This window comes from Nycticebus coucang, chromosome 12 (assembly GCF_027406575.1).
Source record: "Nycticebus coucang isolate mNycCou1 chromosome 12, mNycCou1.pri, whole genome shotgun sequence".
NCBI lineage: Eukaryota > Metazoa > Chordata > Mammalia > Primates > Lorisidae > Nycticebus > Nycticebus coucang.
In genome coordinates this window covers 59,070,032-59,097,389 of record NC_069791.1, presented here as the reverse complement: position 1 = coordinate 59,097,389, position 27,358 = coordinate 59,070,032, and the positions used below count along the sequence as shown (strand labels likewise).

The 27,358-nt window shown below is 37.2% G+C and overlaps 1 protein-coding gene across 13 annotated transcripts in view; it reads right to left on the bottom strand.

Annotated features, from left to right (window-relative positions):
* The window catches only part of ERC1 (ELKS/RAB6-interacting/CAST family member 1), a 663,469-nt gene that overhangs the window by 285,713 nt on the left and 350,398 nt on the right, over nt 1–27,358 (bottom strand). For 10 of the 13 annotated variants that reach the window (XM_053557122.1, XM_053557121.1, XM_053557120.1 and 7 more), the window contains one exon: nt 26,249–26,380. The exons of the other annotated variants lie outside the window; for them this stretch is intronic. In XM_053557122.1, the coding sequence (XP_053413097.1) occupies nt 26,249–26,380 (132 nt within the window). The remainder of the gene's footprint in view (nt 1–26,248; nt 26,381–27,358) is intronic. 13 annotated transcript variants of the gene reach the window in all.

The window sequence follows — 27,358 nt, the reverse complement described above, 5'->3', positions numbered from 1 at the left end:
AGAAAAGTAAAATCTCTAGTAACCTCAATCAGAAATGATAAAGGGGAAATAACAACTGATCCCACAGAGATACAAGAGATCATCTCTGAATACTACCAGAAACTCTATGCCCAGAAATTTGACAATGTGAAAGAAATGGATCAATATTTGGAATCACATCCTCTCCCTAGACTCAGCCAGGAAGAAATAGAGCTCCTGAACAGACCAATTTCAAGCACTGAGATCAAAGAAACAATAAAAAATCTTCCAACCAAAAAATGCCCTGGTCCAGATGGCTTCACTCCAGAATTCTATCAAACCTTCAAGGAAGAGCTTATTCCTGTACTGCAGAAATTATTCCAAAACATTGAGGAAGAAGGAATCTTCCCCAACACATTCTATGAAGCAAACATCACCCTGATACCAAAACCAGGAAAGGACCCAAACAAAAAGGAGAATTTCAGACCAATCTCACTCATGAATATAGATACAAAAATTCTCAACAAAATCCTAGCCAATAGATTACAGCTTATCATCAAAAAAAGTCATTCATCATGATCAAGTAGGCTTCATCCCAGGGATGCAAGGCTGGTTTAACATACGCAAGTCTATAAACGTTATCCACCATATTAACAGAGGCAAAAATAAAGATCACATGATCCTCTCAATAGATGCAGAAAAAGCATTTGATAAAATCCAGCATCCTTTTCTAATTAGAACACTGAAGAGTATAGGCATAGGTGGCACATTTCTAAAACTGATTGAAGTATCTATGACAAACCCACAGCCAATATTTTACTGAATGGAGTAAAACTCAAAGCTTTTCCTCTTAGAACTGGAACCAGACATGGTTGTCCTCTGTCACCTTTACTATTCAACGTAGTGCTGGAAGTTCTAGCCAATACAATTAGGCAAGACAAGGAAATAAAGGGAATCGAAATGGGAGCAGAGGAGGTCAAACTCTCCCTCTTTGCTGACGACATGATCTTATACTTAGAGAACCCCAAAGACTCAACCACAAGACTCCTAGAAGTCATCAAAAAATACAGTAATGTTTCAGGATATAAAATCAATGTCCACAAGTCAGTAGCCTTTGTGTACACCAATAACAGTCAAGATGAGAAGCTAATTAAGGACACAACTCCCTTCACCATAGTTTCAAAGAAAATGAAATACCTAGGAATATACCTAATGAAGGAGGTGAAGGACCTCTATAAAGAAAACTATGAAATCCTCAGAAAGGGAATAGCAGAGGATATTAACAAATGGAAGAACATACCATGCTCATGGATGGGAAGAATCAACATTGTTAAAATGTCTATACTTTCCAAAGCAATCTACCTATTCAATGCCATTCCTATCAAAATACCAACATCGTACTTTCAAGATTTGGGAAAAATGATTCTGCGTTTTGTATGGAACCAGAAAAAATCCCGTATAGCTAAGGCAGTTCTCTGTAACAAAAATAAAGCTGGTTGCATCAGCATACCAGATTTTAGTCTGTGCTACAAAGCCATAGTGTTCAAGACAGCATGGTACTGGCACAAAAACAGAGACACAGACACTTGGAATCGAACCGAAAACCAAGAAATGAAACTAACATTTTAGAACCACCTAATCTTTGATAAACCAAACAAGAACATAACTTGGGGGAAAGACTCCCTATTCAATAAATGGTGTTGGGAGAACTGGATGTCTACATGTAAAAGACTGAAACTGGACCCACACCTTTCCCCACTCACAAAAATTGATTCAAGATGGATAAAGGACTTAAATTTAAGGCATGAAACAATAAAAATCCTCCAAGGATTTAAGGCATGAAACAATAAAAATCCTCCAGCATACGAAAAACACTGGAAGATACTGGCCTGGGCAAAGACTTCATGAAGAAGACTGCCATGGCAATGGCAACAACAACAAAAATAAACAAATGGGACTTAATTAAACTGAAAAGCTTCTGTACAGCTAAGGAGACAATAACCAAAGCAAAGAGACAACCTACACAATGGGAAAGGATATTTGCATATTTTCCATCAGACAAAAGCGTGATAACTAGGATCTATAGAGAACTCAAATTAATCCACATGAAAAAAGCCAACAATCCCTTATATCAATGGGCAAGGGACATGAATAGAACTTTCTCTAAAGACGACAGACGAATGGCTAACAAACAGATGAAAAAATGTTCATCATCTCTATATATTAGAGAAATGCAAATCAAAACAACCCTGAGATATCATCTAACCCCAGTGAGAATGGCCCACATCACAAAATCTCAAAACTGCAGATGCTGGCGTGGATGTGGAGAGAAGGGAACACTTTTACACTGCTGGTGGGACTGCAAACTAGTACAACCTTTCTGGAAGGAAGTATGGAGAAACCTCAAAGCACTCAAGCTAGACCTCCCATTTGATCCTGCAATCCCATTACTGGGCATCTACCCAGAAGGAAAAAAATCCTTTTATCATAAGGACACTTGTACTAGACTGTTTATTGCAGCTCAATTTACAATTGCCAAAATGTGGAAACAGCCTAAATGCCCACCAACCCGGGAATGCATTAACAAGCTGTGGTATATGTATACCATGGAATACTATTCAGCCATTAAAAAAAATGGAGACTTTACATCCTTCGTATTAACTTGGACGTGGAAGACATTATTTTTAGTAAAGCATCACAAGAATGGAGAAGCATGAATCCTATGTACTCAATTTTGATATGAGGACAATTAATGACAATTATGGTTATGTGGGGGGAAACAGAAAGAGGGAAGGAGGGAGGGGGTGGGGCCTTGGTGTGTGTCACACTTTATGGGGACAAGACATGATTGCAAGAGTGACTTTACCTAACAATTGCAATCAGTGTAACCTGGCTTATTGTACCCTCAATGAATCCCCAACAATAAAAAAACAAAAACAAACAAACAAACAAACAAAAAAAAACAAACAGATTCAGACAACCATCCACCTAGAAACTCATGCCAGTAAGCATGGGGACAAACCTTGCTACATACCTCGCCCTCACCTTCCACGTGCAATTAATTCATCAGCTAATCTTGTTGAATCTATTTCCAAAGAGATCTCTCTCTATCTCTCCAATGCCATTACCCTATCATAACCCTGGGTTCCATAAGGTCTACCTAATAGGTCCTCAGTCCTTTCTACCCTTGCTCTGTAATTGCCCGAATAATTTTTTAAAGAGGACATGGATCTTATCACTCTTCTGTTTAAAATGACTTAAAAGCTAACCACTGTGGTTAAGATAAAACCTAAAATCATCAACATGATCATTCTACATAACTTGGTTTCTGCCTAATTCTCTTGTTTCATGTCATATCATTTGTTCTTTCACTCATTTATTCACTCACTCACTTATTCACTTACCGATCCATGAGAACTACTGACTTGCTTCAACTTAGTATTCTCCATGAACTTTGGTTTTCTTTTAGTTCCCTATGTCAAGCTCATTAAGCTTGCCATTCTTAATCTCACTAATTCCTACTTACTTTTCATGTTTCAATATCAATGTCTTAGAGATGGCCTCTCTGGCCATTCACTCTTAAATAAAGTCCCCTTGTTATATTCTCTACTCTTTTATAAAATGCTATACTTTTATTTATTTGCATGTGTCAAATGTTAAAGTATATGTTTATTTCTATGATCACTTGATCTATCTCTCATCAAAACATATAACCTCCATGAGAAAAAGGACCATATTCATTTGGTTCACTAATATATTCCCAGTTTCTAGCACAAACAGACATTAACAGAATAAATAATGAAATAAGTAAATGATACCTCTGTAGCCATTAAACTCTAACAATGCTGCGTAGCACATTCCCACTAGGGACATCTCATGTAGAAGACCTTTTATAATTTCTGCAACTATTCTATTGCTTTTTCTTGCCCTAACTCTATCACTCCAGTTACAAATTTAAGTGTCTAGTATTACAGGAATATGGGGTAAAACATACATACACCATTATTGTATCTCTTGAAAGTAACCTGGTCCTTTACTAACCTGGTCTTTTCACCATTACTTCTTAAAGGAAAAATTATTTTTACAAACCGTTTTTTAGACCACAAAAGTACTTCATAAATAAATAAATAAATAAACAAATGCCAACTACATTGAAGAGGGCTTCTATTTGCATATTCCAATACTACAACTCTGTTAGTCTCGGGAGGAAAAACTAAATCTGTCAAGTATGCAAGTGTATACGTAGGTCATCCATCCATCCAACACACTACAGTTAAGCTGTCCAATTCAAAAGCCTCTTGCCAGATGAGGCCATTTAAATTTATTTAATATTAAAGTAAAAACTTAGTTTTTACGGTACTCTAGCCACATTTTAAGTGTTTCATAGAACATGTACCTACAAGCTACTATCTTGGTAGAAGAGACATGAAACCTTTCCTTTGTCTTGGAAAGTTCTATTTGACAGTGCTGCTACAAAGATTATAGAGGCTTCAGAATTTAATAAGCACTTGTGAAGAAAAAGCATATTTGAAGTATTTACTTTATGCCAAAAGGGAAAAGAAACTTTAGTAACTGGCCAGAAATATATGCTGTGAAATTCAATCCAAATGCTTTCCATTTTACTAAGCCATATATTCTACAGTTTGCAGAAGGGAAAGAGAGAAAAAATACGGGTTTTTTTTTAGCACTATTTAAAACAAAATACAGTAGAATCTCTGTAAATTGACAGAGATTGTATCAATCTGGTCAACTTACGGAGGTGGTGAACATAAAGAACTTTCACTGAATAAATGTGGTGCATGTCTGGTCTATGAAAATTATGTCAATTTAAAGAGGTGATCAATGGAGAGAGGTGGTCAACAATGAAGGTTCTAGCGTAATGATTTCAGAATATCACCCTTTCGTCTTATTCCCAGAAGTAAGATGACAAAGGAAATTTAAGATCGTGGAGATTTTTTTAAAGAATTTCATTTTTGTAACCTTAAATTGGAATTGGAAGTATCTATTTCAGTGTATGATTTTTTCTCTTAAACACACAGACACACATGTATTTCCCATGTACCGAAAATAACCTAGAAGACGGTGATCCTCTCAGTAGCAGTGCTCCCTTCCAGCACTCAGATGTTGTCCCTAAGACTTGAATTCCAACCGGAAGTTTCTTTTCTTTTTCCATTTGGCATAAAGTAAATAGCTCATCAAGCTATTTTTTATGAAAAGAGAAACAATGGACAGATTAAGACACTGCATTAACCTGAGAGAGATACTAAGGGACTGAATAATCCAGGGATGAGAACAATGCCCAGTGTCTGAACATATTAATTGGTGATGTTATTCTCAGTTGATGTAAATATTACAAATCCTAGGATAGGGATAAGCAGGAGAAGGAGACAAGAATTAAAACTTGTGAATATGGGAAAACAGAAGGCTTGAAATATGTGAAAATTTCAAATTATATTAAGCATTTCTCAGACTTCACTTCCCCATCATTTCCTATGCCTAATTTATTTCAGTTTTGTAAAATTAGAGTAATGTCCTCTCAGATGAGATGAAAAAGCCTGAGGAAAAACTGGTTTGAAGATAGGAATCAAGAATAGATTTGGACAGTTTTTGCTGAGATATCAATGAGAAATTCGAGTAAAGATATGGAGTAGACTGCTGTCTACTTCATTAGTTTGAATCTTGGAAGAGAAACCCGGGCTAAAAATATAAATCTCACATGCTTGTAGCCCCAACTACTCAGGAGCTAAGGCGGATGATCACTTGAACCCAGAAGTTCAAGGCTACAGTGCACTATGATCACGTCTGTGAATAGCCACTGCACTCCGGCCTAGGCAACACAGCTAGACCCCATGTCTAAAAAATAAATAAACAGAGGCCAAGCGCAGTGGATTACACCTTCCAGCACTCTGGGAGGCTGAGGAAGGTGGATTGCCTGAGTTCACGAGTTCGAGACCAGCCTGAGCCACAGCCAGACCTCATCTCTAATAAAATAGCTGGGTGTTGTGCCTGTAGTCCCAGCTACTTGGGAGGCTGAGGGAAGAGAATTGCCTCTTCCCTATGAGGTTGCTATGAGTTGTGACGCCATAGCATTCTACTGAGGGAAAGTGAAACCATCTCCCAAATAAATAAATAAATAAATAAAAATATGACCTTGTAGTATAGACTAACGTCTGGTAGGCTAATGCCCCAGCCTTGGTTTTATTCCTAAGAATTGCCTTAGCTATACAGGGTTTTTTTCTGGTTCCATACAAAACAAATATTTATTTTTGCCAAATTCTCAAAGTATGACATTGGTATTTTAATGGGGATTGCACTGAATCTGTAGATTGCTTTGAGAAGTATAGACATTTTAGTAATGTTGATTCTTCCCAGCCATGAACATAGTATATTCTTCCATTTGTTAATATTTTCTGCTATTTCTTAAGTTTACTTTATAGAGGTCTTTCACCTCTTATGTTAGGTATATTCCTAGGTATTTCATTTTCTTTGAAGTTACTGAGAAGGGAATTGTGTCCTTGATTAGTTTCTCATCTTGGCTGTTATTAGCTTATAAAAAGGCTACTGATTTGTGGACATTGATTTTATATCCTGAGATGCTACTGTATTTTTTTAATTTTAGGGAGTCTTTTGTTGAGTCTTTGGGGTTCTCTAAGTACAAGATCATATAGCCAGCAAAGAGGGAGAGTTTCACTTCCTCTACGGCCATTTGGATGCCCTTTATTACCTTCTCTTGCCTAACTATTGGCTAGAACTTCCAGCACTATGTTGAATAGTAGTGGTGATAGATAACAACCTTGCCTTGCTCCAGTTCTATGGCAAAAGGCTTTCAGTTTTACTCTACTGAGTATAATATTAGCTGTGGATTTGTCATAGATGGCTTAGATCAATTTAAGAAATGAGCCAGGGGCGGTGCTTGTGGCTCAAAGGAGTAGGGCGCCATATACCGGAGGTGGCGGGTTCAAATCCAGCCCTGGCTACCCGCCCCACCACAAAAAAAGAAATGTGCCAAGATTCAGAACCCGCCCACATACACCAAAGTTGGCAGGTTTGAACTCAGCTCGGGTCAGCTAACCAACGATGACAACTGCAACAAAAAATAGCCAGGCGTTGTGGAGGGTGTCTGCTGTCCCAGCTCCTTGGGAAGCTAAGGCAAGACAATCTCTTAAGCCCAAGAGTTTGAGGTTGCTGTGAGGTGTGATGCTACCACACTCAACTGGGTAGTGCCTATGGCTCAAGGAGTAGGGCACTGGCTCCATATGCTGGAGGTGGCGGGTTCAAACCCATCCTCAGCCAAAAACTATCACACTCTACTGAGGGCAACATAGTGAAAAAAGAAAGAAAAGGAAAAAGAAATGTGCCAATGCCTATGTTTTTAAGAGTTCTAATTAGAAAAGAATGTTGAATTTTATCGAATGCTGTTCCTGCATCTATTGAGAGGATCATATGATCTCTGTTTTTGCTTCTATTGATACGGTGAATTACAGTTATGTACTTGTGTATGTTAAACCAGCCTTATCCTGGGATGAAACCTACTTGATCATCATGTATGACTTTTTAAATGATAAGCTGTAATCTATTGGCTAGGATTTTCTTGAGAAGTTTTGCATCTATATTCATTAGTGAACTCAGTCCAACGTTCTCCTTTATAGTTGGGTCTTTTCCTGGTTTTGGTATCAGGGTCATGTTTGCTTCGTAGAACGTGTTGGGAAAGATTCCTTCCTTCTCAATTTTTTTGGAATAATTTCTGCAGTATGGGCATAAGCTCTTCTTTGAGGGTTTAATAGAATTCTGCTGTGAAGCCATCTGGACCAGGACATTTTTTTGTTGGGAGATTTTTCCTTTATTCTTTCTTTGATCTCAGTGCTTGAAATTGGTCTGTTCAGGAGATCAATTTCTTCTTTTCCTTTTTTAAATTATATCATAGCTGTGTGCATTAATGCAAACATGGGGCACCACACAGTTTTTATACACCATTTGACATATTTTCATCACACTGGTTAACATAGCCTTCCTAGCATTTTCTAACTTATTGTGTTAAGACATTTATACTCTACATTTGGTAAGTTTCACATGTGCCTTTGTAAGATACACCATAGGTGTGGTCTCACCAATTACCCTCCTTCCACTTGTCGTCCTCCCTCCCCTCCCTTTCTCCTTTCCCCATATTCTTAGGTTATAATTGGGTTATAGCTTTCATATGAAAGCTATACATTAGTTTCATAGTAGGGCTGAGTATATCGGATACTTTTTCTTCCATTCTTGAGATACTTTGCTAAGAAGAATATGTTCCAGCACCATCCATGTAAACATGAAAGAGGTAAAGTCTCCATCTTTCTTTAAGGCTGCATAATATTCCATGGTGTACATATACCACAATTTATTAATCCATTCCTGGGTCAATGGGCACTTGGGCTTCTTCCATGAATTAGCAATTATGAATGGGTCTGCAATAAACATTCTGGTACAAATATCTTTGTTACAATGTGATTTTTGTTCTTCTGGGTATATACATAGTAGAGGAATTGTAGGATCTTGTAGGATCGAATGGCAGGTCTATTTTTAGATCTTTAAGTGCTCTCCAAACATCTTTCCAAAAGGAAAATAGTAGTTTGCATTCCCACCAGCAGTGTAGAAGTGTTCCCTTTTCTCCACATCCACGCCAACATCTCTGGTCTTGGGATTTTGTAATATGGGCTAATCTCACTGGAGTTAGATGATAAGTCAAAGTAGTTTTGATTTGCATTTCTCTGACAATTAAGGATGATGAGCATTTTTCATATGTCTGTAGGCCCTGAGCCTGTCTTCTTCAGAGAAGTTTCTCTTCAAGTCCCTTGCCGGGCTTGCGATGGGAATCACATGTTCTTTTCTTGCTAATATGTTTCAGTTCTCTGTGGATTCTAGTTATTAAACCTTTGTAGGAGACATAACCTGCAAATATCTTCTCCCATTCGGAGGGCTGTTTGCTTGCTTTATTTATTGTGTTCTTGGCTGTGCAGAAGCTTTTTAGTTTGATAAGGTCCCAGTAGTGTATTTTTGATGCTGCTTCAATTGCTGGGGGGTGGGGGGGGTTCCTCCTCATGAAACATTCACCCAGGCCAATTTCTTCAAGAGTTTTCCCTGCACTTTCTTTTAGTATTTTTATAGTTTCATGTATTAAGTTTTAAATCTTTAATCGAGTGAGAATCTATCTTAGTTAATAGTGAAAGGTGTGTGCCCAGTTTCAGCCTTCTACAGGTCACCAGCCAGTTCACTCAGCACCATTTGTTAAATAGGGAATCTTTTCCCCAGTGAAGTTTTTAATTGGCTTGTCAAAGATCAAATAACAGAAAGTAGCTGGGTTCATCTCTTGATTCTCTATTCTGTTCCATACATCTACCTCCCTGTTTTTGTGCCAGTACCATGCTGCTTTGATCACTATCAATTTATAGTATAGTCTGAGGACTGGTAGCATGATTCCTCCAGCTTTGTTTTTTTATTTCTGAGTAATGTCTTGGATATTCGAGGTTTTCTTCTGATTCCATATAAAATGAAGTATTATTTTTTTGAGATCTTTAAAGTATGACAGCGGAGCTTTAAGAGGGATTGCATTAATACTGTATATTGCTTTGGGTAGTATAGACATTTTAACAATGTTGAGTCTTCCTAGCCATGAGCATGGTATGATTTTCCATTTGTTAACATTTTCAGCTGTTTCTTTTCTTAGAGTTTCATAGTTCTCTTTATAGACATCTTTCACATCCTTTGTTAGATAAACTCCCAAATATTTCATCTTCTTTGGTACTACGGTGAATGGGATAGAGTCCTTGACTGTTTTTTCAGCTTGGCTATTGTTGGTATATATAAAGACTACCAATTTATGAATGTTGATTTTGTAACTTGAGATGCTTCTGGATTCCTTGATCACTTCTAAGAGTTTTGTAGTAGAATCCCTGGTGTTTTCCAGATACACGATCATATCATCTGCGAAGAGCGCAAGTTTGATCTCTTGTGACCCTATATGGATACCCTTGATCGCCTTTTCTTCCCTAATTTTGATGCCTAAAACTTCCATTACAATGTTAAAGAGCAATGGAGACAATGGGCAACCTTGCCTGGTTCCTGATCTGAGTGGAAATGATTTCAATTTAACTCCATTCAATATGATATTGGCTATGGGTTTGCTGTACATGGCCTCTATCAGTTTAAGAAATGTCCCTTCTATACCAATTTTCTTAACTGTTCTGATCATGAAGGGATGCTGGATATTATCAAAAGCTTTTTCTGCATCAATTGAGAGAATCATATTGTTTTGTTTTTTAATTTGTTTATGTGCTGAATTATATTTATAGATTTACATATACTGAAGCAGCCTTGAGACCCTGGGATAAAGCCCACTTGGTCATGGTGTATAATTTGTTTGATGTGTTGCTGGATTCTGTTTGTTAGGATCTTGTTGGATATTTTTGCATCAATATTCATTAGTGATATTGGTCTATAATTTTCTTTTCTTGTTGAGTCTTTTCCTGGTTTGGGTATCAAGGTGATGTTTGCTTCATAGAATGTGTTGGGTAGTATTCCTTCTTTTTCTATATTTTGGAAAAGGTTGAGTAATATAGGTACTAATTCCTCTTCAAAGGTTTGGGAGAATTCTGACGTGAAGCCATGTGGTCCTGGCTTTTCTTTTTAGGGAGATTTTTGTACAGTTGATGCTATTTCAGAATTAGATATAGGCCTGTTCAACATTTCCACTTGATTCTGGCTAAGTCTTGGAAGGTGGCATGCTTCCAAGTATTGGTCAATTTCCTTCAGATTTTCATTTTTCTGAGAATAGTTTCTTGTAAAATTCATTTAGGATTTTGAATTTCAGAGGAGTCTGTGGTTATTTCATCTTTGTCATTTCTGATTGATGAAATTAGAGATTTTACTCTTTTTTTCTTGGTTATGTTGGCCAAAGGTTTATCTATTTTATTGATCTTTTCAAAAAACCAACTTTTTGATTGATTGATCTGTCGTATAATCCTTCTGTTTTCAATTTCATTTAATTCTGCTCTAATTTTGGTTATTTCTTTTCTTCTACTGGGTTTGAGATTGGAATGTTCTTCCTTCTCCAGTTGCTTGAGATGTCCTATTAAGTTGTTAACTTTCTCTCTTTCTGTTCTCTTGAGGAAGGCTTGCAGTGCTGTAAATTTCCCTCTTAGGACTGCCTTTGTGGTATCCCAAAGGTTCTGGTAATTCTTGTCTTCATTGTCGTTTTGTTCCAAAAGTTTGGTAATTTCCTACATAATCTCATCTATGACCCAGTCATCATTCAGCATAAGGTTATTTAGCTTCCATGTTTTTGTATGTGTATGCAGATTCCTGTTGTTACTGAGTTCAACTTTTATATCATGGTGGTTTGAGAAGATGCAAGGAATGACTTCTATTCCTTTAAATTTACTGACGTTAGACTTGTGACCTAAGATGTGATCGATTTTGGAGTATGTTCTGTGGGCTGATGAGAAGAATGTGTATTCAGTTTTGTTGGGATGAAATGTTCTGTAGATGTCTGTTAAATCCAAATGTTGGATGGTTATGTTTAAATCTAAAGGATCTATCCAACACTGCCGAAGGAGTGTTAAAATCTCCGACTATTATGGAGCTGGAGGAAATCAAGTTGTTCATGTCTGTTAGAGTTTCTCTTATAAATTGAGGTGCATTCTGGTTGGGTGCATAAATATTAATCATTGAAATCTCATCATATGGAGTATTATCCTTAACAAATATGAAGCGTCCATTCTTATCCTTCCTTACTTTTGTTGGTTTAAAGCAAGGGTCCTCAAATTTTTTAAACAGGGGGCCAGGCCATTGGAGGGCCAGACTATAGTTTTTAAAAAAAACTATGAACAAATTCCTACGTACACTACATATATCTTATTTTGAAGTAAAAAAACAAAATGGGAATAAATATAATCACACTGCCACATGTGGCCCGTAGGCCGTAGTTTGAGGACCCCTGGTTTAAAAACAATTGTATCTGCAAATAGAATTGCAATACCTGCTTTTCTCTTATTTCCATTTGTCTGAAATATAGATGACCATCCCTTCATCCTGAGTCTTTATTTATCTTTTAAGGTAAGATGAGATTCTTGTATACAGCAGATATCTGGCCTACGTTTTTGTATCCAGTCAGCCAACCTGTGCTTCTTTAGAGGACAATTTAAGCCTTTCACATTAATGGAGAATATTGATAAGTCTGGTAGAATTTTGGGTATCGAGTTTATCAAAAGTTGCGCGGACATTTTTAATCCTTTCAGCACTGTGGAAGTTGGAGTTTGATCAAAAGTTTCTGAGTGAGTTTACTTTTGTGGTGGAGGATTGCGCTGGTCATTATGGAGGATAGGTCTGAAAATATCCTGGAGAGCTGGTTTAGTTATGGCAAATTTCTTCAACATGTGAATATCATTGAAGTATTTAATTTCTCCATCATAAATGAAAGTCAATTTAGGTGGATACAGGATCCTGGGTTGAAAGTTATTTTGTTTTAGGAGATTAAAAGTTGATGATCAACCTCTTCCAGCTTGAAAGGTTTCAGCAGGGAAATCTGGAGTCATTCTAATAATCTTCCCTTTGTCAGTTATGGTTTTCTTACATCTGGATGCTTTTTCTCCTTCATATTAACTTTAGTGAAGTTAATTATGATGTGCACTGGGGGATGACTTAATCAGGTTGAGTTGTGCTGGGGTTCTGAAACTCTCTATCTGAATTTCATAATCTCTTGGTATGTATGGAAAATTCTCTTTCATAATTTCATGAAGAGCCTCTGTGCCTTGTGAAGCCACTTCGTCACCTTCAGGGATTCCTATGGGGCAAATATTAGTTTTCTTCAAATTATCCCAGAGCTCTCTGAGAGAATGATCCGTTTTTGCTCTCCATTTCTCTTCCTCTTTGAGAGTTTGGGAGCGTTCAAAAGCTTTGTCTTCAATTTCAGAAATCCTTTCTTCTACTTGCTCCATTCTGTTACTGAGGGATTCTACTGTATCTTTCAGATCTTTGAGGGCTGCAAATTCTTATCTCAACGTGTCAAAATGTTTAGTAATTTTGTTTTTAAATTCGTTGAATTCTAGAAACAACTTTCGAAATGCTCCTGGAATTTCTAATTCCAACTTTCCCCCTATTCTATTAATCTTGTTTGCAATCCAAATTCTGAATTCGATTTCTGACATCTTGTCCATCTGTTTATGAATGGGATCGTCGGTTGTGTCCACCATGTCTTTCCCTGGGGAAAAGACGTGTTACCATGAGTACATGGTTACTCATGTTACCAGAGTTTTTCCACTGATTCTGCCCCTTGATTATTTTACACTGTTTGACTAGATAAGCAGATAAAGGGAAGTTAGGTTGGGGGCTCCAGGAGTAATGCTTAACCAGCCCTTTGCCCAAAAGCTGGTACTGGTGTCTGTACTGTTTCCCCTGGAGCTTTGCCAAGGACCCATACAGTGCTATGGCCTGAGAAACTGGGGTCCTGCTTGGTGTGGTGGGGCTAAGTGGCTCTGTCTTATTTTCAGCTGGTCTCTGTCCTACCCTAGTCAATCAGTTACTCTGTGTTGATGTCTCAGCTGTGGAGAAATACCAGCAATAAAGTCATCCCATCCCCTACAGGCTACAATCGGAAAAGGTAAATCAAACCTTCCCACAACCACATAGCCAGGGTACCACTTGGATAGTCCTCAGGTGATTGGCCCAGTTCAAGAGGTCCAAATCAATTGTCTCAGTCAGCACCTGTCTCAGGTGGGAGAGTTCAAAAGGTCTCCGGCAACTAGATCACAGGGGTCTGCTCAAGTATGACTCACTCTGGTGCTCCGTGAGGTCAGGAGGACCCACCCAGCAAATAGATTAGTCTGGGAAGGTTGATGCCTCCTTCCCCCAACCACTTGCACCTCTGTCACACCCAGTCAGTGATAACCCCACAGGGCTGTCACCCAGTTCCCTCCAATGAGCAGATGCTCCAGGGGTTTCAGCCTGCCTCAATCACAGGGAGATCTATGTCTCCTCAGCAAAGCCTCTGCTCTCTGCCACTATCCAGCAGGGGGAGGTGAGACCTGACAACCTCGGGTGCTAAATGGAGGCTGGGGCAGTTCACTCAGTTCCAACCCCATCCCTGATTGATGTTGCTGACAGAAGAGACCAATTTCGCAGAATTTGTTTCTGTCCTGGCTATGTTCCCCTGGAGATCAGAAACTGTTTGAGTTCATAGAAATTGCGACTCAGGCCCTGTCTGTGCTGCCGCCCGGTCTCAGCTGTAGTTTGTATTGGGGTGGCACGGTTAGTTGTCAGTTCCAGCCTCTGCCTGCCCTCCTTTGTCTCAGCTAGGATCTTCTGAGGGCCAGGTGTGCCTTAGGCTCAGTAAAGCAGTCCTCTGGATCAGCACCATCCTGAGAGTCTGGGGTTTCTGCGTGGGCGTGTACTCTAGTCCCCATGCTCCATCCAGGCAGGTACTGCCTCAGGTAAACCCTTTACTCACATGGCCCGCGTTTCCGTTCCAGATCTGTTCCACCAGTGGCTGCCATCAGAGAAAATGCCCAGCCTCTCTGGTTGCCCAGAAAGACAGGGGGTATGATTCCAGAATATCCATGGGTGAGCCCTATTGCTGCTGGTGAGTCTGCTGCTCTGTGCCTCGGGGCACTGTTGTTCCTGTATGGTTCCCTCTCAGCTGACCATCCTCTCCTTACTCCTGTACTACAGAATTAGCACTGACGAGCAGCAGTCTATGCCCTGTCCACACCTCTCAAGAAAATACCCAACAATCCGGACTCCTGGGGCACAAAGTGAGAGTGGAGGGGGGGTTCTGGGATTTATGAATTGCAGTTAGAGAATATATACAGTTTTATACAGTTTTATGCCTGGCAGGAGAGTGGCATGGCACCCTAGTAGGGGAAGTAAGTCCAGTTTTTAGACTCGGGCCTCTCCCCGAGATAAAATGGGAGGACTTTTGAACTCTGCTTGCTTGTTTGTATGGAGTACTGTGAGCCGTTCTCATGGGGGAGTGACTCCTGTCCACTTGGCAATGGATTTTGTACCTTTTGTTTGTATCCTTGGGGTTCCACCTCGCCTCAGCAGGGTTAATGTGCATTCTACAACCTTCTCTCTTGGCTCAGCTCTCATCCACCAGGTTACTTGCTAAAGTTCTGTCCTTTAACTCTCCTCCTGGACGGGACCCTCTATGGAAAGCTGGCTTCAGTCAACCATCTTGCCTCCACCCCTCTATTTCTTCTTGATGAAGTCTAGGAAGAGGTTGTGATTCCAAGTATTGATCCATTTCCTCCACATTGTCAAATTTCTTGGGCATAGAGTTTCTTATAGTATTCAGACATAATCTCTTATACCTCCGTGGCATCTGTTGTTATTTCCCCTTTATCATTTCTGATTGAGGTTACTAGAGATTTTACTTTTCTGTTTCTAGTTAGTCTGGCCAAAGGTTTATCAATTATATTTACTTTTTCAAAAAATCCAACTTTTCATTTCGTTAATTTTCTGAATCATTCTTTTGTTTTCAATTTCATTAATCTCTGATTTAATTTTGGCTATTTCTTTTCTTCTGCTAATTTATGGTTACATTGCTCTTCTTTTTCCAGTTCCATAAGATGGTTTGTGAATGTGCTGATGCACTCACTTTCTGTTTTTTGAAGGTAGGCACGTAGTGCAATAAAATTTTTCTCTCTAGATTGCTTTTGCTGTATCCCAGAAGTTTTGGTAACTTGTGTCTTCATTGTTGTTATGGTTGGGGAAATTAACAACTTCCTCTTTTATCTCTTCCTGAACCCAACTATCATTCTGTATAACGTTGTTTAGTTTCTAAGACTTTGTGTGGGGATGAACCATTTTGTTGGAGTTGCCTTGTGGTCTAAGAGACATGGTATAATTTCTATTTTGCTGAGGTTTTATTTGTATCCTAGAATGTGATCTATTTTGGAGTATGTGCCATGAGCTGAAGAGAAAAAAGTAACATTGTTTTGCTTTGGGATGGTGTATTCTGTATGTGTCTAGTAATCCCATTCGTTCTAGGGTCATGTTTAAGTCCCTTGTATCCTTGCTTAATTTCTGTTTAGAAGACCTGTCCAGTTCTGTTAGAGGGGTGTTGAAGTCTCTGACTATTAAGGTGTTATGGGATATTATATTGCTCACACCCCTTAAGGTCTATTTGATAAATCTGGGAGCATTTAAGTTAGGTGCATATGTTTAAAATTCAGATGTCTTCTTGTTAAACTGTTCCTTTGACCAGTATGAAGTGTTCCTCTTTGTCTTTCTAACTAAAGTTGCTTTGAATCCACTTGTATCTGAGAACAAGACTGCAATGCCTCCTTTCTTCTGATTTCCATTTGATTGAAACACTGGATTCCATCCCTTAACCCCGAGTCTTGATTTGTTCTTCAGGGCTAGGTTTGTCTCCTAGAGACAACATATGGATGGCAAAAAATAAAAATATAAATCTGATGTGGCAAAAATTCTGCTATTAATAATAACCTTAATATTTATCGCACAATGTCTTGATTCTTTTTATTCATTTATTTATTTATTTATTTTAAATCATAGCTGTGTACATTAGTATGATCATGGGGCACCATACACTTGGTTCATAGACTGTTTGACACATTTTCATCATACTAGTTAACATAGCTTTTGTGGCATTTTCTTAGTTATTTGGCTAAGACCTTTACATTCCACATTTACTAGGATTCACATATTCCCTTGTAAGATGCACCGCAGGTGTAATCCCATTAATCCCCCTCCCTCCACCTACCTCTCCCCTCCCTCCCCTCCCTTTTCTTAGGTTGTAACTGGGTTATAGCTTTCATGTGAAGGTCCTACATTAGTTTCATAATAAGGGTGAGTACATTGGGTACTTTTTCTTCCATTCTTGAGACACTTTACTAAGAAGAATATGTTCCAGCTCCATCCATGTAAACATGAAAGAGGTAAAGTCTCCATCTTTTTTTAAGGCTGCATAATATTCCATGGTGTACATATACCACAATTTATTAATCCATTCATGGATCGATGGGCACTTAAACTGAATACACATACTTCTCATCAGCCCACAGATCTTACTCCAAAATCAATCACATCTTAGGTCACAAGTCTAACCTCAGTAAATTTAAAGGAATAGAAATTATTCCATGCAGCTTCTCGGACCACCATGGAATAAAACTTGAGATGAGTAACAACAGGAATCTGCATACTCATACAAAACATGGAAGTTAAATAACCTTATGCTGAATGATAGCTGGGTCAGAGATGAGATCAAGAAGGAAATTGCCAAATTTCTGGAACAAAATGACAATGAAGACATGAACTATCAGAACCTCTGGGACTCTGCAAAGGCAGTTCTAAGATGAAATTTATAGCACTGCAAGCCTTCCTCAGGAGAAGGGAAAAAGAGGAAGTAAGCAACTTAATGGGACATCTCAAGAGACTGGAAATGGAAGAACACTCTAATCCCAAATCCAGTAGAAGAAAAGAAATAACCAAAACCAGAGCAGAACTAAATGAAATTGAAAACAAAAGAATAATACAACAGATCAATAAATCAAAAAGCTGGTTTTTTGAAAAGGTCAATAAAATAGATAAACCTTTGGCCAACCTAATCAGGAAAAAAAGAGTAAAATATCTAATCTCATCAATCAGAAATAACAAAGATGAAATAACAACGGACTCCTCAGAAATCCAAAAAATCCTTAATGAATATTACAAGAAACTTTATTCTCAGAAATACGAAAATCTGAAGGAAATTGACTGTTAAATGTCTTGATTCTTATCCTCAAACAAGTTTTTCTCTCTTGGTGAATAAATGTAATTTGCCTAATCTTTTTAGCAGTATTTCCAAAAGCCATTTTTAATCTACCCATTTCTCTCCATCTCCACTGCCACTGTTGAATCTCATCAGCTACTGCCTAAAATTTGTCCAAACTACTGCCTAGACCAGAAGTCTAGTGCTTTTACTTGTTTACTTCCTAAAAGAATTAATACAACTATGATTTTAACTTACTATATAATTTTTTTTTACATCATAAGTTTATAGAGTTGCAAAGACTGCAATTTCTTGGTGTTAAATTTTTTTTGTTTGTTTGTTTTTAATAAAGCATTACTGTTTTTTAAAAAGGAAAGACTTGGACATGCCTCATAAGGTTTTCCAACCCGTTCAGGTTACACCTGATGTTATGATCAGAGGCAGGGAGATATATTTGGAGAGATGTCAGGAAGTAAACTTTCAAATTGCCTTTTCTTTTACTACATAATGTCCTACATTGTTCTCCAAATCTATCCATGGAGTCTTTTTTAAATATATACAGTGGGAATTTTGTCACAACTAAAAGTTTTGTGAATGGAAAAAAGGCAAATAGGAAAGACCACTCCATCAGCTAAGCTCCACACCCTGATTAGTCATCTATGTCTCTCTAAAGGCCTCTGTTCTTCTTTGTAGCAAGGGGATCTATTGAAACTAAGAAAACTCAGTTGTCAGGAGGAGAAAAAGATAAATTTTAACAAAGAAAAGTGGGGAAAATCTTAGAAGAAATTTGTTAAATACTAAGTAAAATGTATATTTTTCTAGGAGAAAAAAAGTAGAAAGATGTTCCTTTGCTATTGAAAAGATCATCAGAATTGAAATGGAATCACTCATGTTATAAGTTTAATAAGGGAAGCAGCGAAGGCTATAAAAGAGTTCCCAGGCATATTTGATTGAGAAATAAAACTGTCACAAAAGACTCTGCAAATCACACAACTTGCACAAAGCCCACTCTAACCGTATGAAAAATATGTACTTCTGTGGGTACATCTGTCTAGCAACTGCCTGTCCAAGCTTGTTATTAAACCTTGTAGCCAAGGATAATTGTCTCAAAACAACTTAAATAATTTATATAATCCTGCCCTTATTCTTCTTTTAAAAAAAATTATCTTTCTTTACCTCCTTGAATATACCAATACATATTTGCCTTGCAAAGGCCATTCTCAAATAAATGTACTTTTCTCATAAAAAAAAAACAAAGCATATATTTTTTTAAAAAAGAAAATACCCAGTGAAATATAAATACCATAGTGAACCTGATATCCATCATTACCTATTTAAAAATTTTAAGGACAATTTGTTTTTTTTCTTTACATTTTCCTTTTTCTTTTTGATCTTATGTTTCCATCCCACTTCAGTCTACAATTTCATACTAATGTAAGTTACTTTATGTTAGACTGCTTGCCTGGATCCTCTCTTATACTTTGCTCACTAAATATATGTATATAAATTTAAATTTGATATTTAAAAAATTTCCTGTGGTCAAAACACTTAAAAATTCTTGTGGTCTGAGTTATTATTATAATCAATAGCATACAATCAAAGATGATATAAATATTAAATATTAAAAGAATTATTAGACACGGAAGAAATTTTTACTGAAAAGTACCTTATTATTAGACATATGTATCTTAATTGGATTAATGAAACTTTTATGATTTTTTTTTCCCTTGGTAAATATTACTTGCTTTTAGAAAGGTAAGAGTTAATCAATTCACTGGTATGTCTCATTTTTATAGGTGTAAGCACTAAGAAATCTTCTTCATATAAACAGATAGGAATGGAGGGAGTTTTGTTACAGCAATATAACTCAATTCTCTGCACTCTTTCAGAATTCTATGTTCCAAACCACATAGTAACTGGTCATCAAAAATTATTTATAATAATGTATCACCTGGGGTTTTCTTTTAATTCTGTTGAAATCAAAGAATTGGAAACAATTTGACAGAGACATCCATTTTCTTAACAGCAATACCATGAACTGTCCCTTTGTTATTATTGTTCCAGAGTTTTTCTCCAGAAGAACAAAGGATAGTAGAGTCAGGAGAGGGAGGTCTGCTGTAAAGCAAGAGGTGCACAACTGTGAAAGGGAGAACAGGAAAGGAGAATCTGCACACCTCAGGCACCTTTATAGCACGTCAATTTCAGGGAGAAGTATGTTGAGAAGCTGAGAAGGTGTGTCTGTGTGCCCTGTGAGAAAGCATTCAGCACTTTCAGGTGTCTGCATACCTTAATTTGAAGCGCTCTGGCCTGGCCACGCTGATTCCTCCTTCTAGTCACACTCCCCTCCAATTCATCCACTGCCCAGCAGCTGGATGACATTTTAAAAAACATAAATGCTATGCCCTTCTTAAGACTCTTTAAGGGCATCCATCCCTCTCACAAAGCACAAACCTCTTGGCATGGCTCTGCATGCTTTGCACTGCAACTGCCCACCTGTCTTCCTTAAAAATTCCTGCCTTTTCCTACCCTTTTACCATCACATGGCATGCTTCCTCTCATTCTCCAGGGCTCAAGTTAAATGTTATTTTCTTAGAGGACCTTCTCTATTTAAAATACTTCCTAACCCTCCACACTTCCAATAAATTATTGTCTATTGCTGAAAACCTGTTCTTTTCCTTTACAGAATTGTGTGATAAGTTGTAATTAAATGTTATTTGTTAGGTTACTGTGTCCCCCTCCAAACTACAAGGTCTCTTAGGGGAAAACCACAGCTGCTTTGTTCATCAATATGTATTATCCATGTCTGCCACAGCACCCATTGAATGATCAATACAGGTTTGCTTAATGAGTGATTGAGGAAGTAAATTAGCAACACATATTTTTTCTGTGCTTAAAATGCTTCAATGTTTCCCTACTGCTTGAATATAAAATCAGAGTTCCTGAATACAACCTCTCCAATCTGAAGTACATGCTTGCTCCTCCATCTGTATTCTTATAGCACTCTATTAAGACATCTACCATGGTACTTATCAAACTGAATCACAAATATAAGTTTATTCTCAGTCTTTCCTAATAAACTATGAGCTTCTTGAAAGCAGAGGCTATATCAATTACCTTTTCATTTTTGATGTTTAGTGTAGCATCTAGAAAAATACAAAATATTTTAAAAATGACTGTAGAAAAGGCAGGAAAAGCTTAATTTTATTTTTAGAGCATTATTGCCATTAAAAAAACAATGAAGAGGCCAGGCACGGTCGCTCACACCTGTAATCCTAGCACTCTGGGATTGTCTGACCTCACAGGTTCAAGACCAGACTGAGCAAGAGTGAGACCCTGTCTCTAAAAATAGCTGGGCGTTGTGGTAGGCGCATGTAGTCTCATCTACTCCGGAGGCTGAGGCAAGAGAATCACTTGAGTCCAAGAGTTAGAGGTTGCTGTGAGCTATGATGCCATAGTACTCTACTGGGGGTGACAAAGTGAGATTCTGTCTCAAAAAAAAAAAAAAAAAAAAAAAATTGAGGGAAATATAAATATTCAGACCAGTAAAGGATTAAGTTTATAAAGACCAAACTATACATTCTTAGAATACATAAAGGTAAAAAGGCAATAAGAAGATGGGGGGAATATAATTATGGCTCTATTAGCACATATCACCTTCAACAAGCTATCTCACTCCTAGTGCTGCTTCCATAGTGGCAAACGTTCTATGGGAAAATGTACCTGGGTATTATAGGAATAACTGCTACATAATACTGAGTAGATTTGCAACCAAAAAACTACTCAATAAATCTTCAAAAAAAATAAGACGCAATCCTTAAAAATGCTCTCAATAAGCTGGGTGTTGTGGCGGGTACCTATAGTCCCAGGTACTTGGGAGACTGAGGCAAGATGATCGCTTGAGCCCAATGTGGCTATGAGCTATGACACCACAGCACTCTACCAGGAGCAAGAAAGTGAGAAATAAACAAATAAACAACAACAAAAATACTCTCAATCTATAATTATCTAGCAAACTATAGATAAAATCTTATCTTTTTTTTTATTAAATCATAGCTGTGTTGATGGTCAAGAATCTGTAGTTAACACAGCCAAATAATGTCAAAATGGCCATTTGAAAAATGAGTTACCACTATTAAAAAATGGTCTTTTGAAATAAAAATCAGAACTCATATGAGCACATACTAGTCTTTTTGAGAAAATATCCCTTTATCATTACATAAAATTTGAGAAAATATTCTTTAGGAACAAATATAAATCCAGCTTGATGAACCATACCAAAAAAAGTCTTATTACTGGCTCAGCACCTGTAGGTCAGCAGCTAGGGCACCAGTCACATACATTGGGGCTGGCAGGTTCAAATCCAACCCGGCCTGCCAAACAACAATGACAACTACAACCAAAAAATAGCCGAGTGGTGGACGCCTACAGTCTATAGTCCCAGCTACTTCGGAGGCTGAGGCAAGAGAATCGCTTAAGCTCAAGAGCTGGAGATTCCTGTGAGCTGTGCTACCCAGAGCTATACTACCCAGAGCTATAACTTGAGACTACCCAGAGCTATAACTTGAGACTCTGTCAAAAAAAAAAAAAAAAAAAAAAAGTCTTATTACTATACAGGCATTTAAAAAAGCCTTTAGTCAGCAGATTAGGTTGCAAATGACTTCTTCAAAAAATAAATTTACCATGAAAGAATACCAGTGAAGATATTTAAAACATTCTTTTCAATGTTTTTTAAAAAAGCATTTCAAAATTATATATTCACAATAGCATATATGTTAGCATAATAGTTCACAATAAGTTGAACTAAGCATATTGCTCCTTAGCTCCTGGCAATTCTGATCCTTGTTTAAGAGAACTAGTTTATGCTCATTTTAAAATAAGACTCTTACAGTCAACAAAACACAAAAGCTGCCAAAAGTTGAGCAGAGAAAGACTTCAGAAAAAGAATGCCGTATGGAAATGGACAAAACAAAACTAAAGGAGCCCTTGGATTTTCCTTTTTGTGAAGCACTCATTTCCATCACTCAATTTGCCAACACAGATGAGAGGGCACCTTCCCTTATCAGGTCATTACCCTGTTTTCTCAATATCTAGAATGGGCTCAATATGGAACAACATTAGGGATGAAGAGACCTTTGTAAAGGGTTCTTGTGAGGATATAGGAAAGGTATCAAGGAATATTTTCCTTTGGGAATTTTTCCCAGTTCACATTGTAGAAAGAGCTATGTCTTATTTTACTAAGAGCTATGGCTCCCACATAGTTATTTTTAGCTTTTGGAGAAATCAAGAGATACAGATATCCTCCATCAGAGGGAGTCTTTTCTCAGATGCTAAATTTAAGCAAGACATAGATAATTTTTTGACCTAGGAAAGATAGTGAGAATAATGTCCCTAAACAAAAAAAACTTCATCCATTTAAGGTATTTCAAAAGAATACCTGCAGATTACCTCAATGTATACAAATAATACACCTAACTAAAATTAACAATGGCATTAAAAGACAGAAAAAGATAAAAATAAGAATAAAAAATGGGGGAGAAGAAGACAGTGGATGAGGGTTGTAAGGCTTCAGAAGTACAAACATAAAAGCAGTTTCTTCATACCTTGAACCACTTAAAGCCCAAATGACTGGTCTCATGCAATATTTCACTCAACAGCTTCAGATAGGCAGTAAGTAGCAGAACAGTAGAAAACAAGATAAAGAGGAAAGAGAAGGAAAAGAGCATGCAATTAAAAGCAAAATTTATACAGGAAGACAGTTTGGTAGTTTCTTTTAAAGCTAAATATCATCTTACCTTATGATCTTATATAACTTAGTAATCATATTCCTAGGTATCTACCAAAATAAGCTGAAAATTTATGTCTCCTTAAAAACCTGTACATGAATGTTTATAGAAGCTTTATTCATAAAAAATTGCAAAAAATTTTCAGCAAAAAGTTGGAAGGAACCAAGATGATTTTTAACAAGTGGAGGAATGAACAAACCGTGCACATGAGACAATGGAATATTAATCACAAAGAAAAAAGAACTATCAAGTCACAAAAAGCCGTGGAAGAACCTTAAATGCAAAGACTAAGTGACAGAAGCCAATGTGAAAAGGCTATACACTGCATGATTCCAACTGTCACTAAAGGAAAAGGAAAACTATACAGAAAAGGAAAATAATCAGAGTTTAGGGATCTGGAGGTGGGGGGCACAAATAAAAGGGTAGAACACTGAAGAATCTTCAGGGCAGTAAAACTACTCTGCATGATACTGTATTGGTGAATATCATGTCATCATAAATTTGACTAAACTCATGGAACTATGCATCACAGAGAGTACTGACTATGTAGTTTGTGATAATTTATCACCATTGGTTCACTGTTAACACATGTACCACACTAGTGCAAGATGTTAATATCAGGGGAAAGGTCAAGAAAAGAGCAATGGGAACTCTTTGTAACTTCTGCTTAATTTTTCTACAAACTTAAAAACTGCTCTAAAAAATAAAGTCTATTAATTATAAATAAATAAAATCGATCAAAGAAGCCCATTATATTCAGTTCACAAAATAGCATGAAAAACATAAAACAGAAGTCTAAATACCATAATGACATGATCTATTATTAACTGCCAAAATTGTTGCATGATCTCTGATGTTTAATACTTGTCAGTAAATAATACCAAAGCATTACAGAAAGAAAATCTTTACAGAAAAAAAGAGAGATAGCCATTTGAAATATAAAGGAGAATGTAAAAAAGGTGCCCTCAAGACAAAAGAAATCCCTCCCCATTGTGGGACAACGCAAGCACCCTCCCCTCTTAAGTTCTCCTCCATTTGACTGCACATTAGAAAAACATTCAGAGGCCTGGGTGGCGGCACACACCTGCAATCCCAGGTCTCTGGGAGGCGAAAGCCAGTGGATTATTGGAGCTCACGAATTTGAGACCAGCCTGAGCAACAGCAAGACCTCATCTTTACTACAAATAGAAAAAAACAGCCAGGGATTGTGGCAGGAGCCAATGATCCCAGCTACTGAGGAGGCTGAGGCAGGAGGATGGCTTGAGCCCAGGAGTTTGCAGTTGCTGTGAGCTATGATGATGCCAGGGTACCCATGGCAACAGAGTGAGACTCGGTCTTAAATAAATAAGAAATGAAATGAAGAATATTCAAAGAGAACACGGGCAAGGCATTTATCCAGGAACAAGATACTAAAAAATGGTCTTTTTGTGAAAAGTGCAATTTCCTCTCAGCTTTGCTAATAAACTGGTTTTTCTTTCTATACCTGACACAAAAGAAACCATATCCTTTGTATTTAACAAGGCAATGAAGGGAGTCTCTGAGGTATGTACTACAGCATGTCAGCCTTGAAAATGTACCCTTTTTCTTAACTATTCAATAATCTTACCACACAGTAACATAGTGGTCTGATCAAGGGGAATCCCCAAACAATTCTTGTCACTTTCTCATTGGACTTCTTCTTCTTTTTTTTAAACCTGTTTAGCATTTACATTTCTCTCACAAAGAAATAGAAAGGAAATAATTACTGCAAAATTAAATGTCATGAACCTCTGTGTGAGGGATATTCAAAACTGTCATCACAGTCTCACAATGGGAACTACGATTATAGCCTTCACCTGTTAAAACAATTTCTTCCATCCAAGCTTCCCATCTTTATTCTTCCTAATAAAAAGTCAATGGAAAATACATAAAACAAACATCAACAAGTCACCTCATGGCTGAGACATGATCCAGGACTCAAGAGCCATGATATCTTTGTCCTTCATGGGTACTATTAACCTTACTTGTTGTAAGTTTAACAGCTCTTTTGAAAAAGGAGGGGTATGAAACAAATAAACTATAGTAGAACCTCTGTAAGATGACCACCCAAGGGACTGTAACAAACAGGTCACTACGGAAGGGTCAACATAAGGAACTAGGCCTCCTGCAGTGATACATACGCGTCGTACATGTCTGCTCTATGAAAATTAGGTCAAATTAAGAAGGTAATCAACTCTGAAGATTCTACTGTATCTGCTATTTGAAATTAATAGCTTTGAGTCAGAAATGTTTGTGTTTTCTCATTCAATTTATAATAAAAGCCAAGGTTGTGCCCAAACTTGTGGCAAACAAGTTCCATTTCATCTCATCTGATGTATTAGTATAATACAGGCAGCCCCCCAGTTATAGACATCTGACTTACATACAACTTGCACTTATGAATGGGGGCTACTATAGTTAACAGGCAAATGTACTTGTTTGAAATTAGATAGAGATTTATATTAAGAACAAACCTACCGAAACTATCTCATTCATAATCTGAGGACTGACTATGTATGTACATCAGTCCTAAATTATTAATGTAAAAGCCTCTACATTAACATGAACCAATTCTTACACAACTACATATTTCAATTTTTATTTAAGTATAAAATGCTTATACTTGATGTAGTGTTTCTGAAACCCTATAAACATCTAATATTTATAGTTTACCTGAACTATACTGGTTGGGTTTTACCTTGTCTTTAACCAGCAGCATTGCTAATAACTGTATAAAATCGCAGACCTGTTTTTCAGCATTGGTCCTGGCTGATTCCTCTTGTGCTAGCACCATTTCTCGCTCTGCAGTTATCTGTACACTTTCTCTTAGGGCTTCCTCCAGCTCTTCAATCCTGTCATCCTTCTTACGGAGACTGTCCTGGAAAACGATGGAAGACTAGATGAAGTAGATTAATTAGTTAACCTAAGGAAAGGATATTTATCAAGACAGGACTGTTAGCTATTAAATGTTCTTCCTTTCAGAAGCAAAGCTATGCCAAAAAGATGTTTTCACAGAGGAAGAAGAAAACAAGGGAAGAAAAGAAGTAAAGGAGGTTGAAGAAGTATATTATTAGGAGCAAAGTGTCAAGTTAGTGAAGCAAGAAAACATGATAAACTTGCTCTCTGCAACAGAGAAGATAAAGATGTGTTAGAGTAAGTAGCAAGGGCTGGATTATTTAAAAACATGAAACTGTTTTTGAAATACACTCTAAACTGAATCTAAAACCAGCTTTGATGAAATCCAAGTAATTAGAATGAATATCAAAATACTCTCTTCCCCCGCAAAGTTAAACCTATATAAAAAGTAAACAGCATGATCTTTCAGATTACATTCTTCATGCAAACAATTATTGGTAAAATTTTTTACAAAAAGACTAAGAAGAAGGCAGTATTTCCTAACATTTCAAGAACACAAAGTTTTCTCTTAATCTTATATGAGAAAACTAAAAATGACACCTGGATATAAGGAACTGCTCTGCCTAAGAATGAGCAATTTAGTTAGCCAAGTGATTGCCATCATAATTTTAAACATATCTTTTGGAGAAAGACAAAATCCTACAAGACTTTAAGTTCATGTAAGACAGGAGGGATTTTGACATAAGAAGGATAAATGAAGAAGAATTCAAGTAGGAGAACTGGACTCATGTGTTTATTAGATACTTCCTCTTTAAATTCTTATAGAACCAGAAGATTAAGAATAAAGTGCTGTCCTTTATTAATATATAAAACAAAAGAAAACAATTTGCAAACCATTCTCCAACTTGTGGCGTACTCTTGTCAGGAAAAGATATGAAAGAATTTTGTCTTTAAGCAATTCTCAATTATAATTAAGTTCACTTTTATAAGTACAAGGTAT